General features: G+C 39.1%; 1 protein-coding gene across 2 annotated transcripts in view; it reads right to left on the minus strand.

Moving 5' to 3' along the window:
* The window catches only part of SLC9B2 (solute carrier family 9 member B2), a 117,733-nt gene that overhangs the window by 54,792 nt on the left and 43,577 nt on the right, over window positions 1-19,364 (minus strand). The window contains exons 12-13 of one of the 2 annotated variants that reach the window (XM_060148534.1): window positions 18,662-18,798; window positions 11,025-15,746 (exon numbers count right to left, since the gene is read on the minus strand). The exons of the other annotated variant lie outside the window; for it this stretch is intronic. Of the exons in view, the coding sequence (XP_060004517.1) occupies window positions 15,525-15,746; window positions 18,662-18,798 (359 nt within the window). The 3' untranslated portion in view covers window positions 11,025-15,524. Of the gene's footprint in view, window positions 1-11,024; window positions 15,747-18,661; window positions 18,799-19,364 lie in introns of those variants that run through there. 2 annotated transcript variants of the gene reach the window in all.

The following is a 19,364-nucleotide window of genomic DNA, read 5'->3' on the forward strand; positions in this document are numbered from 1 at the left end:
TTTACTGACCTTATCTTGGTTCCTTTCCATTATTCACCAAAGACATGAACAGCTGACTCCCAAGTTTGTAATCCTTCTGAGTCTTAAACATACACTTGGGTAATGCATTTACTACCGTGGCTCCACATATAACCCCTCATTCTCAGTAGATAACCTTACCTCCAACTTCCATTACAAATCTTTCTCTCCCTCTTACATTAAAGGAAGTGTCCTTCCTCCTAAGGCAAGCAGAGCACTTGTACTTTGGATTATATTCCTTCTTGTATTCTCAAGAATTTTATATCATCAATGATCCTTCTCTGCCTGTTATCAACTATTCCTCCTCTCCCACTTCCTTTCAACTAGATCCTTCCCAATGACGTTTAAATGAGTTCATCTTAATAAAAGTTTCCTAGAAACCCACATCCCCATTCAGCTGCTCCTTCCCTTTACTAGTAAACTTTTTGCAGAGTTGGTGGTTCTCACCACAGTCTTCTTTTCCTCACAAACCACTCACTCAGCAATATTTACCACTTGAGGTTCTACTCCTTTCACTCCACAAAGTAATTCTACTTAAGGTCATAAATAATCCACAAGTGAACATATGACATGATGAAACATTCTTTTCACTCTTATTAAACCACTCTCTTACCCCACCCCCCATCTTTCTTCTTATTCCTTTCCTGTCTTCTTTGCAGACTCATTTTCTCTCATCAACTGCTAAAAGTTGGGAGTCAGGAAGGTTCTGCCCTCAATCCTCACTTCAGTTCACTGGTTCAGTGCCCCAATACTCCTTACTGGCTTTAGGATAAAGACAAAAATATTTAACATGGCTGTGTTCAAACTACTACAACAAAGTACCAAATACTGGGTGGCTTATAAACAACAGAAATTTATTCCTCACAGTTCTGGAAACTGGATGTCCCAAGATCAGCGTCCCAGCATGGTTGGTGAAGGCCCTCTTTTGGGTTGCAGACTGCTGACTTCTCATTGTATCCTCATATGACAAAGAGACAGCTAGAGAGCTCTCTGGAGTCCCTTTTATAAGGGTACTAATCCCTTTTATAAGGACTCTACCATCATGACCTAATTATCTTCCAAAGGTCCCACCTCCTAATACCATCATTTTGGGGATTAAGAGATCAACATATGAATAAACATCCAGTTAATTGCAATGATAATCCTACAGGATTCTGCACAATGTAGTCCATGGGTCTCTCTCAAGCCTAATTTCATACCATTCCCCATTCATTTTTTCCATTCCTAGCCACTCTGATGTTCTTACAGGTCCTTGAAATTGCTAGATTCCTTCTGCAGAGCCTTAATACTTGCTTTTCCCTCCAACTGAAATACTCTCCACCAACCTCCCCTTCATTTGGCTAACTCCTTTTTAATCCCTCAGCTCAAGGACCTCAGAGAAATATTTATGACACCACCACTGCCCATAGACTAAGGTCCAGTTTTTTATGTTCTTATAGAATGTTGATCATTTTTTTCAGAGAAGTTATCTCAGTTTGTAGTCATGTATTGATTAGAGTGACTGTTCACTGTGTTTGTCTCATTAGGCTGTAGACTCCATAATAGTGTCCCACAGGTCCTTGAGGCTCTGTGCATTTTAGTTTTCAGTCTTTTTTTCACTCTGTTTTTCAGTGAGAATGATTTCTATTTACCTATCATCAAGTTCATTGATTCTTTCCTAGTTCATTTCCATTCTGCTATTGAGTCCATCCAGTGAATGTTTTATTTCAGATACTGTACTTTTTTTTTTTTTTTTTTGGTACGCGGGCCTTTCACTGTTGTGGCCTCTCCCGTTGCGGAGCACAGGCTCCGGACGCGCAGGCTCAGCAGCCACGGCTCACAGGCCCAGCCGCTCCGCGGCATGTGGGATCTTCCCGGACCGGGGCACGAACCCGTGTCCCCTGCCTCGGCAGGCGAACTCTCAACCACTGCGCCACCAGGGAAGCCCCATTTTTTTTTTTTAAGACAATGACTAGCTGACATTACTATTTAATTAGGACAATACAAATCTGGACACTACTACTCCAATTCAAATGGACTCTGCCACTATTAAAATTATTATAGTATTTAGTATTTGTTCTCATTAATCTCATTAATAAAAATTGAATTTTTATTCTTTTCAGGTGCCTAGATTTTGTTTCCACAATAAAATGGTAAGGTATTCCACGATTCAGAGCATGTTTTATATTCTTGTCTTTTTCTTAGCACCAAACACAATGGCTTTTCTCACCCATAGAATAGTTACTAACAACTTGTCCAGAATCCAAGGTTTTCCACAACATGGCATCAAACCATCTTGTCAGCTTCCTCTGTATCTCTCTTGACCCTGTATTTCAGTCAAATTAAACTGTTAACTGCTCTCCTATGCATTATTTGTTTTCTCTTATTTGCTTGGAATACCTTCCCACTGCATCTCTTCTTTGCAAATTATAGCTGTTGCTTAAGGGTATTCCAGGAAAAGCTTCCTGCAAGGTATACCCAAAACTGGAAGTCATCTTCCCTTTTGAATTCTCACATCATTCTGTCACTTGCTCTACCTTCCTTCTCCCTCTCTAGCTGTCTATCCTTGGCCTTCTTTACAAGCTTCTTTTCCTTTATCTGTCCCTTAAATGTTGAGGTTCCTTGGGATTCTGCCTTCTGCCCTTTTTTCTTGTCACTCTCTCTATATATTTTTTAAGACATTTATTTTACTCCCAATGACCAATAAGCTGATGAGCCTGGCCTAGAGAAGACCTCTTTCTAACTAGTATATTTACCTAAATATTGAATATCTCTACTTGATCACCTTTATAAGCATCTTAAGCTAAGCTCAATGTATGTACAACTGAACCCAAGACCTTTCCCCACCAAATCTATTCCTTCTTCAGAGAATTTCCTATCTCAGAGAATGAAGCTACCATCTACCTAGTTGCTCAAATTAGAAACTGAGGAGTCATTCCTTCTCCCCTCTTTTCCTTTCCTGCTGACATCTGGTGAGTTACTAAATCATGATAACACAAGCTCCTAAATATTAAAAAAATTTGCCCACTTTTCTCCATATAAATTGCCACTATCCCAGTCCAGGCCATAAGCACCTTTCCCTCTAAACACTATAATGGTCTTTCCAACTGTTTTCCCCACGTCCAGCCTTGGTACTCCCCCCTGTAATTTCCATAATGCATCTTCTAAAATGTACAGTGATTACAGCAAGTTCCTGCTTAATATTCTTCAATGGCATCCCATAGAAGAGAAACGTCCAAACTCCTCAAACTCAGCTTACAGAGCCCTCTGTTATAAGGGCTAACCTTGTCCCTGTGTATCTCCTCATTCTTCACTTGGCATTCTAAACTTCAACCGTACTAAACTGTAGTTCCTCAAACTTGTCATGCCTCACATCCCCAAGACTTTATACATTCTGTATGTTGCCTCCTCACCCAACACCCCTGCTTTTTTCCCAGCTAATTCTACATAGTTTAAGAAGTCATTCTTGTAGAAGCTCCCTTCAGTATGCATTCTTATTGCAGCATCCACCCCAGTATGGTAAGTGCTTGTTTAACTACCATCATTCTTTTACTTGACAAATATTAATTGAGAGTGCACTATGTAACTAGTACTGTATTCTTTATATAGAATTTAGTCACTATAGGGTATTGTGGAAGCACGTATGGTACATGGGGTCCAAGAAATGCTTCTCAGTGACTCGCATTTCCATTTATTTTCCTGGTAGATTGAATCAGTGCTGATTTCATAATCATTTCTGGGTTCTTTGAATTACCTAACACCATAGATGGTAGATAAATATCTAATCCCATTAACTGTTGGATTTTAAACATATACAAAACGTTCTCACATTGTAAGTGGACTCCAGCCAGCCATTACTTTCTACTTAGCAGAACTTTTCTTTGTTATCACTTTGGATATAATGGAGTGTAAAAAGTGAAGAGGCAAACTACTATAGTGAAAGATATGGGACTTATTGTCAGAACACCATGGTTAGTAATTCTGCCACTTTCTAGGTATGTGCCCTTAGTCAAGACACTTAACCTCTCCAAGTCTCAGTTTTTTCATCTGAAAAAGGTAGTTACAAAATCAAATGAGATAAGAGAAAATAAAAGCATAACATAAAATATAAAGGGGTATCCAAATGCAATTATTATTATTGTTATTAGGGTGACTACAGATCAGGTCTCCCTGTTACTTGTCATCCCAGCTCTATAGGCAACAGGAGTTCCAAATCTCATCCTTCATCTTCCCTTTACTATTTAAAAGGTAGGCTTTTGTACTTTAATAAACACATACTCGTGAAAATGTTTAAAAAAACAAAAACAAAAGACAAATACTATATGATTTCACTTATATGTGGAATCTAAAAAATAAAACAAGCTAGTGAATATAACAAAAAAGAAACAAACTCACAGATAGAGAGAACAAACTAGTGGTTACCAGTGGCAAGAGGGAAGGGGGGCCAGTATAGGGGTGGGAGATTAAGAGGTACAAACTACTATGTATAAAATAAATAAGCTACAGAAATATATTGTACTGCACAGGGAATACAGCCAATATTTTACAATAGCTATAAATAGAGTATAACCTTTAAAAATTGTGACTCACTATGTTGTACACCTGAAGCTTATGTAATATTGTATATCAACTATACCTCACTTAAAAAAAAAGTCAGATAACAAGTGTTGACAAGGATTTGGAGAAATGGGACCCTCATATACTGCTGGTGATAATGTAACATGGTACAGCCACTTTGGAAAACAGGCTGACAGTTTCTCAAATGATTTAACATAGTTACCATATGACCCAGCAATTCTACTCTTAAGTATATTCTCAAGAAAACATATGTCCACACAGAAATTTGTACACAAATATTTATAGTAGCATTATTCATAATAGCCAAAACGTGGAAACAACCCAAATATTCATCAACGGATGAATGGATAAGCAAAATGTGGTATATCCATACAATGGAATATTATTCAGCCATAAAAAGAATGAAGTACTGATACATGCTGTGATAAACCTTGAAAACATAATGCTAAGTGAAAAAAGTCAATCACAAAAGATCACATACTATATGCTTCCATTTATGTGAAAGTACAGTATAGGGAAATCTATAGAGACAGAAAGTAGATTAGTGGCTGCTTAGGGTAAGGGGTGGGGAGGACATAAGGGTGTTAGCTCCAAGGTATGGGGTTTCTTTTTGAGTTCTAAAACTGTAGTGATGGTTATATATATCTGTGAATACACCAAAAGCACTGAACTGTATACTTTAAATAGGTGAATTTGGTATGTATGGTATGGTATGTGAATTATATCTCAAAAAATCTGAGTTAAAACAAAAACAAAACACACACACACACACACACACACACACACACACAAACAGCCAAAATATTTAACAACTAAATATTAAAGGGACAAGAGAGTCAGAAACACTAGCCTATGAAAGTCTAGAATTTAAATGTATTGGCCAAAAACCATCAGACCACAATTTTTAAAAAAATGTTAACTGGAAGGGTAGGTGGCACAAAAGAGTAATGATCTGAACCATTTGTCAGTAAAATAGTAACCCATTGAGCTGGAAAGTCAGGGTATCTGGGTTCAAGGACTAGTTTAGCTACTAACTTAATCACTTATACCCAGGTAGTCTACCCACCCACCACTTTGGTCTTTCAGTTCCTTGATCTCCTTGGCTCCTTTGATCTTTTTTCCACCCTATCTCAGCTACTCACTCACAAGGCCACAAATATGAAATGGCCACTCAATTCTGCCCAGCTATGCTACTATGTTTCTCTAGTATTGCTACAGACTGAATATTTGTAACTCCTCAAATTCCATATGTGGATATCTTAACCCCCAATGTGATGGTATTAGAAGGTGGGCCTTTGGTAGGTGATTAGTTCATGAGGACAGAGCACTCACGAATGGGATTAGTGCCCTTATATGAGACCCAGAGAGCTCTCTCGCCTCTTTTGGCCATCTATACACCAAGCACTGGGCCCTCACCAGAAACTGAATCTACTGGCACCTTGATATTGGACTTCCCAGCCTCTAGAACTGTGAGGAAAAAAATCTGTTTATAAGACACCCAGACTATGTTTTTTTTATTGGTTATAGCAGCCTGAACGGACTAAGACAAGTATGACTGCCTTCTATCTTCAAAATGACTAGTTTATGTCTTTTCTTCACCCCTTAAACCTCTTATCCAAACATTCCACCTCTCTTCTACTGATCCTGCCTCATACTTTCTTTATGCTCTTTGAGAAAAAGAGAATTAACTTCAGGCAGAAACTCTCTCATCTTCTGATCACTGAATCTACTCATGTATCTGCATCTCTACCTATACTCTCTTTCTTCCCATTACTATAAATTTTATGTTCATGTTCCTGAGCCAACATACATTTCTACATATTCCCTGGATCCCATCCCCTCTCACTTTCTCAAAGATTCCCCTCCTAAGATATACGTTTTCTCTCTTATACTATATTTTCCCCCTCTATACTGGGTCATTCCCATTAGGCTAAAAACATACTTAAGTATCCCCATCTTTAAGAATCCTACTTCGACCCCATATATTCTTCTATAACCTCCATTTCTCAGTTCTTCTTCACAGTGAAATATCTTGAGATGTCTACAGTGTTATGTCCATTTCTTCACATCACATTTACTCTTCATTATGCTTGTCAAAATTCAAGTCAGATTTTTTTATTTCACCTCACCTCTCACCACATTTCAGTACCACTGGCCATGCTTTGTAGTCTTGGCTTTTTAAGTCACCGCACACTTCGGACTTTCTTCCTACTTCACTGGCTACTCTTTCTCCATCTCCTCTGCTTGCCTCTTTTCCTCTGCTTTACCTCTAATCATTGGAATGCTTTCTATGAACACACTATCCCTAGGTAGTTTTATCTACATCCTGATGTCTCTCAACTTTATATCTTTGGTTCCATACACAGAACTCAAGACTCAGAACTTACTTTAGATTTTTAGTAAGCAGACCAAACATAAGGTGAGCAAAATAAAAACAGTCCCCCCTCTACACATTTTCTTCTCCGGTCTTTTCCATTTGGTAAATGGCAAAACCATCCACTAGGAGCTTCTCTCTTTTTCTCACCCCTATATTTAAAACATCACCAAGTCTGTAGCCTCTGCCACCAAATATATCTCACATCCATCCATGTTTATACCACTTTAGCCAAAACTGTGGTCATTCCTTCCTGGATTACCACAAGGGTCTTCTCCTAATGCTGCTTTCCATTCCCTATGACCCATTCACCATGTAACAGGCGGAACAAACCTTTATACAATAAATCAGATTATATTACTCCCTTCCAAAAAACCCCCTACTGGTTTCTTATCATACTTTAAATAAATTCCTAACCTGTCCCATGGGTAGAGCCCCATGGCCAATTCAAAGCCCTTTGGCCCCTATCTATGCTTTGGCTCCTAACTATCTCTCCAAGCTCATCTTGTCCCACTTTCTCTACATCCCAGCTACAGCATTCTTTATGATATTCTTTGAAAGAGTCAAGTTCTTTCCTACCTTGGGCTTCTGTAGTTGAAGTTTCCTTTACCTGCATTGCTCTGGTCCCAAATATTTCCATGGCTGTCTATTTTATATCACTGAGGTCTCAGCACAAATGTCAGCTCTTCAGGGAGGCCTTCCCTAACCAATCCATCTCAAGTAACCCCTCCCTGAGGTCCTCTCACCTCACACTGTTTTACTTCTTCACTGCACTCACCATTATCCAAGATTTCTTTGTTCACATATTGTTTACCTGTTTATTTTCTATCTTCATTACAATTTAAGCTCCATGAGAACAGGAATCTTGCGTCTTTTTAACCATCGTATTCACAGTGTCTGGCAAAACAGTAGATGCCCTAAAAATATGTGATGCATTCCTGTCCCTGAGCGAGTCACTCGACCTCTCTAACCCACATCTGTGGGCTTACTGTTGCTAGCCTTACCTCTGGGTTTGGAGAATACAAAAGTGAATAAGACATGGCTTCTTGAAAATCTCATCCATTTATCCCTTTTCTCATATTTACTGAATGTATATTGTACTATGTTCCACATACTGCTCAATCTCAGTGTTTAGTTCCTTCTTCAGTAAAATGGAGTTTTGTTAACCAACTCTATCTCATAGGCTATATAAACAGGATGAGTATGAAAATAATATACAAAATGAGAAGTGCTATAAAATATTACTTTATATATTGCTATTGTTACACCTGCCTCTTTCCTTTTGTCTGGTACTGGCCAGGAGTTTATGACAACAGAGAGTCAACTGACAAAACCAGTAGTACAAATTCTAGTACTCACAGAAGGTCATAAATATGAATATCCATTTCATAGGCAGATAGTGTCTAAAATGTCTGGTGCATGAATTCTTAAATGTGATAGTAATAAGTGTCACTTTCCCACACTTCTGTTGCAGTAACAGAATAACAATAACAATACTATTTACACCTATGAAAAATGACAGAGTGAGGTGTGACCTCTCTCAGTGCCACCCAAGCCAATCTTCCCTCTCCATCACCCCATCTGATCTTTCATAGACTACAGGACACACACAGAGGGGCATCAGTGACCAGTTATGGGCCTGCAGAGCTCTTATAAGGACTCCTACATGATATGCCTGACACGTGGTACCTGTGCAACAACTGTCCTTAATCCTTCAAAAGCACTGATCTAAAGGGCTGGTCCACTGGGATAGAACAGGCGGAGTGAGGGGCGTGGGAGGAGGGAGGTGAGCCTTCCCAGGATCAGCAACCAATCCTGGAACACATCTCCAATCACAGGAGCTTACGAACGTTCATTTGCCGATATGCACCATTTGTACAGTAGTCTGCGCTTAATAAAATTAATGTTTCAGTCAGTCCTGACTGACAGACATTTTCTTACTTGCGAGTACCTGTAAAACGAAAGAAACGCAGGAGGAAGGGAGAGAATAAAGAAGAGAGATGTGGGGTGAGGGAGTAAAGACACGAGTCAGGGAGAGGAGAGAAAGAGGTCTGTGACTGTTTCCCCAGCGCCAGGCAAAGAAGTCCCCTAGAACTACGCTCCCTAGAACTGAAGGGGACGGAAAGGCGTTCCTGGGGGCTACCAGAGAGGAAAGACCGCGGGAGACAGGGGACTAGTGCCAAAGGGGACAGTAAAGACAAAGACAAATAGGCCGTACATACAATTCCTTTAGCATCCGCCGCTGCCCCGGGAGCGGCCCTGGCGCCCAGCAACCGCCGCAAAGCCCACGCGCAGCTCTGGGGTACAGGTGGCGGAACCTCGGAGAGCGCAGTGGGCTGCGCGACAGCGGCTTCTGGGCGGGGCTGACGACGGCGGGGCGGGGCTAATGGCAACGAGGCTGGGCTAATCTCAACGAGTGGGGGGCTGGCGGCGGCGGGGCGGGGCTGGCGGCGGCGGGGCGGGGCTGGCGGCGGCGGGGCGGGGCTGGCGGCGGCGGGGCGGGGCTGGCGGCGGCGGGGCGGGGCTGGCGGCGGCGGGGCGGGGCTGGCGGCGGCGGGGCGGGGCTGACGCGTCTAAATGGCGTCCTGGTCTTTCCAGGCCTCGGAGCCGGAGGGTTCCGGTGTTCTCCGCGACCGCCCGGTGTGTTTTCAGTCTGTTCAACCCTTTCCTTTCCATGTCTGAGAACACTGACCTATTGTGTTGTAAAAGTCAAGGGACGGAGTTGACTTCGGAGGGGCATTAGCCAAAAAGCAGCGCCAGGGGCTGCGCGTGCCAGAAGTAACTTGTCAAAACTCAGATCATATTTCCTCTTACGTCAACTTAAATATAGTGCAGTCTTAAAATAACATAGTCTCTGGGGTCAGGACTGCGCTCAAATTTCAGCACTGCCACTTTGTAGCTTTGGGACCACAGGCAAATACATAATCTCCCTGAGTTTTGGGTTTTCTTATCTGTAAAGGATGTGGTGGTGTTGTGAGACTAAATGAATTGATGCATGGTAAGTGTCTGCAACAGGGCTTGATACAAAGTAAACAGACGATATTCTGTTATCAGTGTAAAACCTTTGTTTTGTTTTGTCCCCGGCACCATGAAATCTTATGTGGAAATCTTCATATGAAACAATGAAAGCAGAACTGCTCTGCTTTAAGGTGGGCCCAGAAGCTTTGGGTTCTCAGTGCCAAAGGTGGACTTCAAGTTTCCTCTATGGAATCCCCAAGCTTCCTATTATATAGACGAAAACAACTGTTATTGGAGAAAGTCTAAACTTCTTAGAAAGACAAACTGACCTTTCCTGTTTTTTTTTCTCCTGATACTCCAAACAACTTTTTCTCCTGCACACACTGTATTCCTTTTTGACCCCATGTTTTTTCTAAAGTCATTTCGTCTATGCGGAGTGTTCCCGCTCTCCTTTTCTTATTTATCATTTAAGATCTCATTCAAATTACAACTCTTTTTGGGGCGACTGAGTAAAAATTCTCTTTTTATTGTAACCCCTTCCCACTTTCAGCATGGTGTAGACAGCTCAGCAAGGACTTAAAGTCATTTTCTTCCTTGTTTTAGGAGAGTAGACAAGGTCTTTTGTGATTATATGGCTAAGGAAATGCTTTGTTCTCATGGTATGGAAGGAAAAAGCAAGGAGATCCCCAAGGATACTGGGATGAAGAACAAATGGTAGAGCTGGGAAGAAGACCTTTGAGAGGAATCTGCTGGCCTCCAGGACACTATTCTGTGCCCCAGATGCAATGGACTGCTGGAGGTCAAATGCTTTAGGGTCAATTTAAGGAAGATGGAGGGCACATCAACAGAGTTTCAGAATTCTCACCAGGTCAGAGGGCTCAGGCCATATTTAATTTGAGTTAGTCAACTAAAGCATGTGATATCACTTGCTCCCAAAATGGCACGAAGAAATTCCCATCTGTTAACAGAGAACTAAATTATTCATATAGAAATATAATGTCCTGAAACATTTCAAAAATAATGTCCTTCATTTATTTCAAGACAATATAATACAAACTTAATAATAATCACTTAAAAAGCAGCTAAAGAAACATCTGAAGCTTTTTTGGTAAAAAAAAGTCAATAGTAAGTTCATAGCAATTAAATTGGTTATATTTGCAACAATGCCATTAAAAGCAAAAAAAAAAAAACTTTTGAGGAACAAAGAGAACCTTATTCATTACAGCAGTTTTTACTAAATTGGATATGAAAGTAGTTTCAAAAATATCTTCTGTATAAAGTATAAAGTTTCTGTATAAAGTTTCAAAAATATCTTCTGTACTTCTGAAAGCACTTCAATAAAAATAGAAATTTGGCCAATGATCTATTTGGTATGATTTAAGTGCCAATTTTCTTTTCCAGTCTTACCTCTCACTAATTCCCGTTATCAACCTTAAGTGTCGGCCGTTTACCCCAGGCTTTACTGTTTTCACACTTGGCTAATATGCCAGCCCTGTACCTAGCTGTTCCCTTCTTCGCTTTACTCCCTAATATCAACTCATCAATCCAAATCATACCCTTTCTTCAAAGTCCGGTTCAAGTATCACCTCCTTTAAGAAGTTTTCCTCACTGAGAACAGTTTTGAATCATTCATTTGGATTACAGCTATTTGTACACATCTTGCTGCCTTGTAAGGTTCTTGAAGGCAAGTATCTTATTCACATTTGTATTCCCCTCAGAGTCAATCTCCCACTAGAATTCAAGTTCCATTAAACAGAACCCTTGAATATCTTCTTCATCACTGTATTTCCCAGCACCTAGCAAAACTGGCATATAGTTAGCCAAGTTACAAGTGTATTCTGAGTGAGTGAATGAATGGATTTTAGAACATAACTCCATAAAGGCAGGGATTTATCTGTTTTATTCATTGCAAAATGAGTATCTGAATATTACCAGGTGAATAAATTATTTTTTGGAAGGCTTAGGATTCATCGTATACAACAAAAATTCTTCAATCTATATGCCTTCCCAGAGGTCAAATGTATTTATGTTGGCTTTCACCCAATGAATTTGGTGGATGATATATCGTTCTGAAAATAAGACAATCCCCAGAACTGCAAGAGTAAAATTTAAAAGAATCAAAATAAAATGGGTGTTTACATTAAGAGTAAAATTTAAAAGAATCAAAATAAAATGGGTGTTTACATTAGTTTCAGTTTTCTTTATTGTTCTTTTCTGTGTTCTAAATTTTCTGCAATGAAAGTGTATTATTTTGTAATCAGACAAAAATAATCAGTACCATTTTTAAAGAATGTAATGGATGAGATCACTTGCAAACATAAGACTGAGGACATTTTGAGAACATTAAAGTCCAATCAATGTTATGGAGTTAATACCAGAGAGAAAAACACTGGACTGTGAAAATAACTTGAAGAGCTGAAGCCTAATCAGTCTGCCTAAAGACAAACAAACAGACAATAAACAAACACTTCTCAAAGGGAGAATGATGGTACCAACCCTAGGAAAAATAGGCATCTTGAAGAACATGAATTTATAGTGTTTGTTTAGCACTGTCCTCGGAAGTATGACACCCTTGCTGTGCACTGAATTGTATCCCCCCACCAAATTCATAAGTTGAAGCCATAACCCCCCAATGTGATGGCATTTGGAGATGGGGACTTTAAGAGGTAATTAGATTGGATAAGATCATGAGGGTAGAGCCCTCATGGTGTGATTAGTGCCTTTATAAGAAGAGACACCAGAGAGCTTGCACACTCTCTTCCATCCCCATTTTTTCACCCCACCCTGTGAGGACCCAGCGAGAAGGAGGTTATTAGCATGCTACGAAGAGAGCCCTCATTAGAGCCTGATCAGGCTGGCAAATTTCACGTTTGACTTCCAGCCTCCAGAACTGTGAGAAAATAAGCATCTGTTGTTTAAGCCACTCAGTCTATGGTATTTTGTTGCAGTAGCCCAAGCAGACTAAGATAGACTAAGCAGACTAACATCTAAACTGTTATGTGGCAGGTAGTTTTCTGATACTGAAAGAGAATCTCCTCACTGACTCAGTTAATAAAAATTTACTAAATGCCCACCGTGCTCCATGCCCTGTGCAAACTGCTGAGGATTCAAAGATGACCAAGATAAGGTTCGCACCCCTCAGGGGTTAATTTAATAGGAGACAAACATATAAACAAACTGAAAAAAGGACTATAAGTACTATGACAGAAGTATGTATAGTGTACATACACCGTTCTTTCAGGCACCCAGAGGTTAGAGTAATGGTTCCTATCTGTGGTTGGGTGGGTGGAGTAAGTTTGGTTGGCTTGAGTCAACACTGTATCAAATTAACTCTGAGTTCACCAGCGAAGTCAAGAGCTGTGACTTACAATGTGGTGACAAACCTGAGACTTCATGGTGAGCCCTGCAGAGACCAACACTGGACAGACAGCCAGAGAGATTTGGGTGTAGAGTAGAGGTAGGAAGTAGCTGCATGCTCTGAAAATGGCATAGGCTATGACAGTGGCTTACTGCGCTCTTCAACTATTTCTACATTCTGTAAATTTCCATTTCTAATTCTTCTTTGGGGCCTTGAATATTTATAACAACATTCTCATTTACTTATACTAACTGTATTTTGTAGTAGTTAAAAAGTATTCAAAGCCTGTTACGTGGAGAAGAGCTACTGGTGAACATGGGAACCAGCACTGACTGCAAGCACCCTTGGGCCTCACATGCCTTTTGCTAAGTCCTAATCATCCCCCATGTCCTAACCCTAGTCCTACTTTCTCTGGAGGCTGTGTCTAAACTGCACCTCCCCCTGGATTGATAAGGTGCTCCTGCTACGAGCTCCCTGGCGCCCCTCTACTTCCTGCATCATGGCACGTATCATACTGTTTTGCAATCTCTTGTTTAGTGGTTGCTCTCCTCTATCAGACTGTCAGATCCTTAAAGATGGAAACAATATTAGTCTTCATGATGTGCCTGGGTCACCAAAGGCTTTCAGTAAGTATTTGTTGGATGAATCTAGTTTCAGAGCTTGTGAAAGTAGAGGACCAGGTGAGCATTAAGTTTATGGTGCTACCCCCAAGGTGCACCTGGCCAAGGAAGTTCATCCATCTGAACTTTGGTATACATTAATCCAGTCCAAATTGAGAACATAAACACTAAGGGAATACAGGTCCCAGAAAGTAACCAGAGTCAGGCTGACATAAAAATGAAGATTCTATGGCTTCGTAATATGTTAGCTTAATAAAAATTAAGCTAGTTTTGGACAGAGGTGAATGTCATGGTGGAAGGGGCTGCAACAGCAGTCTAATGATAAGATTAGTTCAATATGAGATGTTAGTCTAACAACTAAATGAAGGGTGTATGTACCCTATTCGCACTTCTGTCAGAGCACTTATATCCCTTTTTACAGTTTGTTCATATGTTTGTCTGCTAATAAATCAGACCCTTAGGTAGTCTAATGACATGTTTATTTAAACATGATTATTCTAACAACTAGGCAGGAATTGACCTAGAGTAGAGGAACTTAATGGGTGACACACAAAAGCAGAGACGTTCTGTTGATCAAGTGGGATAAAATGTGACTTTTGCAGATGAGCCTTTCTTCTTATCTTCTCTACTAGCATGTTGCAATCCCTGAAATTCCTGCCACAGAAGTCACTCTTTTGGTTAAAGTTACTAACTTTAGCTGGTCCTTGTTAACCTGCAAGAAGATGCTATTAGGTGATGGCAACACCCAACACAATGGTACTTCTGGCTCTCCAATCTGATCTTCCCATCTCCCAGGATGTGAATGCTTAGTGAGAGACACTTTCTCAGCCTCCTCACAGCGGGGTGTGGGCTTCACTAACATTATGTAAGAGGAGAGATGTGTCCAACTCCACAGCACGTCCTTAAAAATAAATTGCTTGCCTTGGACTTTCTTTTTTCCTTCTTCCTGAGGATTAGAAAGGGGACAGACATCTTTAACCTTTGTCCTAAGCTAGGGCATGGCACAGCCTCAAGACAGAAGGACATGGGTCTCTGAGTAGACTGCATGAGCAGAGTAACACTGTCAGCTGGTTTCATAAGAGGGAAATAAATTTCTCTATTTAAGTATTTCATTTTTCGTTTCTTCATTATAGCAGCTTACCTTACCCTGATTAATATGATATTCATGAGGCTGGTGTAGAGATTGATAGAAATTGATGAGGGATTGTGTCATGGTATTTTAAAAAAAGAAAAGAGGAGCCCAAAGCAATTCAAGGCATGAGAGGCCAGGTGACCATGAACCGTGAAACTGTGATGGTAATAGTAAGTCAGAGCAAGCTGTTGGTTAGCAGAACAGGACACTGAAATTAAATTGTGGTAGTACATTCAAGTGTATATGTCCCTATAAAAATTAAGATATAATGATGAATAGTGTGTGAAAGAAAAAAAAGGTAGAGATCAGGTTGGAGATGTAGAACATTACCCCCATCCCCCCCAGATGGAAAGGGTAATGGCTAAAAATGCTGTTTAGAGAAATAGCCACACTTGGTTCTAGTATATTTTAAGCTTAACCATTACATACGTCAATATCCATATGGATAAAAGTAGCCTCCGAGAGCAGCTTTCTGATGACTATATTCGGCATTCTCTCTTTTCACCTCTAAACCTGTATAGAAGTCTCTCCTTCATCTTCTTCATCTTTATTTTGATGTTCAGCTTTCTGGAGAAGTCTGGGGCCTAGCAAACCAATAAGTAGACTTCCAATTGGGGCTGTGATGAGGATGGCCAAAAATGCCACAGTCAACACATCCATTCCATATCCTTCTAACTGTTTCTCTCCATGTGATCTTGCTGTGTCCAAAGCCACAGATCCTATTGCAGCCTATAAAAGTTTAAAGGTAAAGTTGGAAGCATGATAAGACAAGCACATAGAAAAAAAGGTTATTTTATCATCTGCAAAAACAAATTTCTTGTTCTTCTGCTCAACTGACAAAGTTCTATTAGTCTTCTTTCAAAGTGTACTACAGTTGATTTTAATGATCTAAAAGCTCTCCCTGCCCTTGCATAGGGAAAGAATGATGATTCATATATACCTATTTGCATAAGGTAAACTTATAAAAATATCAGGCAAATATATTTCAGAACACAAGGCAAATACAGACTTAGGATATTAATTAACTATAACAAGATTCTATATACTAAATTCCTCCTGAGTAAAGTTGAAAGTTACTGAATGGTCATCTCATTCTTTTGTCTTTAGGAATTTGGAATTAAGAAAGGACAAGATGAAAAAATGCAGTGATACTTACTGGAAGATGGTGAAATTTTACATGAAAAAACATAAGAATATTGCTGTAGAGCCTAAGCTAATTGTTAAACATCAAGAAACTTGAAAGTGGTAGGTACCTTTGAAACTTGAAGTTAACCTTATTAGGAATTTGATTAACTCTTTGCCTTAGGAGTTGGTGAAATGTTTTGTTTAAAATTTATCTACTGGGAAGTATTATGAAAACTCTTAGAGACAAAATGCAATATTATCAGTGCACGTGGGGAAAATACATTAATCAATCTGGTTATCCTCTTATTGGCACAGAACATAGCAATGAAACAGAAGAGAAAATATCAGTGTGGATGAGACACAATGGCAGAGACGACTCATTGCCCATAAATATCTGAATGCCTCTTTTCCCTTCTATAATAGAACTCCTGAGTTTAGCTGGTCACATTGCTGTCCAAATACAGACTTTTTTCCCAGTCTTCTTTGCAACTAGTTGAAGCTATGTATCTAAGTTCTGGCCATTAAGAGGTGAGCAGAAATGATAAATGCTTCTTGTAACTGTTCCCTGAAAAGAAATGGACACTTGTACCTTATTCTTTCCCCCTTCCCATTGGATGACAAACAGTGAAAGTTGGACTCATGGATGAAAGGCATATGCTGAGGACAGCAGTTACCCTGCCAGCTCTGGAATTCCCATGCTGCACTGCTGGTTAGAGAGAAATAAAAATCTATCTCATTTAGTCCTCGGGTTTGAGGGCTCTTTGCTATTTCAGATCACCTTGTGCCATAACTAATTCAACATTTCATGAATTCTCAGCAAGAACTGCACACATTATGATGTATATTTCTCTTTCAGCTCTCTGTCATTGTGTATATGTGTATGTGTGTGTACGTTTGGGGGTTTGTATGTTTGCTAAGTTGTCATTTAAAATCTATTTCCGGGACTTCCCTGGTGGCCTAGTGGTTAAGAATCCGTCTTGCAACTCAGGGGATGCCAGTTTGATCTCTGGTCGGGGAACTAAGATCCCACATGCTGCGGGGCAACTAAGCCCGTTGCACCACAACTAGAGAGAAGCCTGCGCACGGCAACAGGAGCCCGTGTGCCGCAATGAAAGATCTCATGTGCCACAACTAAGACCTGATACAGCCAAAAAATAAATAAATACATATTTTAAAAATATACATATATTTCTTATAGTAGTCATAGACAAAAAAGTTTAAAGAACACTAATATGGAAAAAATATATAAGAAAGTCTTGCTTCTTGTGCAGTGGCAAAAGAAGAAAAAAGATTGTATACAATACTTGCTTTGAGAACATGCATTATTCAAGACATCCTAGATAATTTCTCCTTATTTTAAAATTTGTTTTCATAGCAGGAAAGTGCCATCTTTCAAATTTTGATGTTAGAAACAAATCTTTCATACTAAAGCTACTAGAGCGATTATTTTGATATTTACCTACTAAAGTTACTGAAAGTAGTGTGGAGGCTGGAGATACTGTGAGGGAGAAACTGTTCAACTTACTGTGCTCTATTAACCTCACAGCATTCTTAGCCACTATGTCTCAGACACCTTTGAAAGTCTGATGGAAAGAAAAACTTCTCTGGAATAATGCCCCAATCCCATAGCCACACAAAATCCGGCATATAGTTACAGAGCAGCACACTGCACCCCTCAAAGCTTCCTAAATTAAGAACACCTAATTCTCATTTCATGAAACAGAAATTTACACATTTAAATAATTGCAAAATAATCAAGGATGAAACAGTTCATTCTTATTTGTTGTAATTAGTTGGAGAATACACAATACAATCAGGGATATATTACATTTGCAACAAATGATGATCTATACAGTTCTAATTTAATGAGCAATTATAGGTATGCTACCAAATACCTGGTCAACACTTTCAAGTACCTACTGGTTACTGCTTTGTTTATTAGAGTGAACAAATTTTGGGTCATGTGATTGAGACGTTTGTCAGGAGGTTCAGGTGGTTTGAAAATTTAATATCAACTAATAATCTAGGAAATAAAGCATCTTCTGAGTTATTTCTCAATAAATCTTTCTCTATTAAAGACTGTGGTCAAGCATAACTGATGATCAATCATATAGACATTGAAGTATTTCCAAATACTAAGATGGGCTACGCTATTTCTGTTTCACTCTCTTCTTAGAAGATATTGAAATGAATAGAGTTAATAACTATCTCTTTGGGTTATTTTAGAGAGCTCTGACTGACAAAAATTCCAACTCTTCCCTCCTGCTACTTACTACTGCTTTCTAGTAGTATAGGGATTAATTGGAGTTTGAGTTGCACCCTGGTGATCTAAGGAAATTTAATGAGCTGTCATATTTAATGAATCAGTATACCAAAAATAAAACTTTTAAAGAGTAAATTAGTATAAAATCTTATCATAAATCAAACTTCAATTATTTATTTTCACCAAATTTGAACAAGCCCTCTTATTAAAAATGTCAAGGTATCATATAGAAATAGGAATTAAAATCCATCATTACCTGGACTGTGGCCTTTGGAAGCCATGCAAAAGAAATAAATATCTTTTCCTTAAAGTTAAAACCAGCAAAACACACCATCAGATATGTAGCCAAAATTCGTATCAATACTGCAATGCCCAGGGTGGCAATACAAAGGCCTGTAAGAAATACTCAGTTTTTAGACATAATGAAATACTGGGGGAAAAATTGAATCACATGGTTACTGATTCAGAACTCTTTCAACAGAAGTCTAAAAACATTCACAAAATTAAAAAGACAAAAATGGCTAGGCATAATTTATCAAAACATCAATATTAAGGATCAATTAGATCACTTGTTTAAAAGAAGGTATTTCCCCTTGATTTTTGTTTTTAGTAAAATCCAAAAGATTTATTTGCTCTGAGAGAAACCAGAATATTCCCTTAAACTGAAAACAGAAATTAAACATATTTTAATTTCTAAAAGGAGATTTGAATGTTCTTTTAAGCTTTATAGCAAGAAACACACTTTCTTCCATGCATTTATTTAACAAGAATTTATTCAATAACTATGCATGGCAGGATCTGGACTAGGTACTAGTATCCAAAAATGTATAATGTACAGACTCTACTTCTATGAACTTCAAAGACAGAGGAAGACAGAAACATAAAAAACGAATTAATATACTATAAGGTAAGTACAGTATAAGCATACTGGTAAGAGGGCACAGAAGAGGAAAAAATTA

Source organism: Lagenorhynchus albirostris, chromosome 4 (genome assembly GCF_949774975.1).
Source record: "Lagenorhynchus albirostris chromosome 4, mLagAlb1.1, whole genome shotgun sequence".
NCBI classification, from domain to species: Eukaryota; Metazoa; Chordata; class Mammalia; order Artiodactyla; family Delphinidae; genus Lagenorhynchus; species Lagenorhynchus albirostris.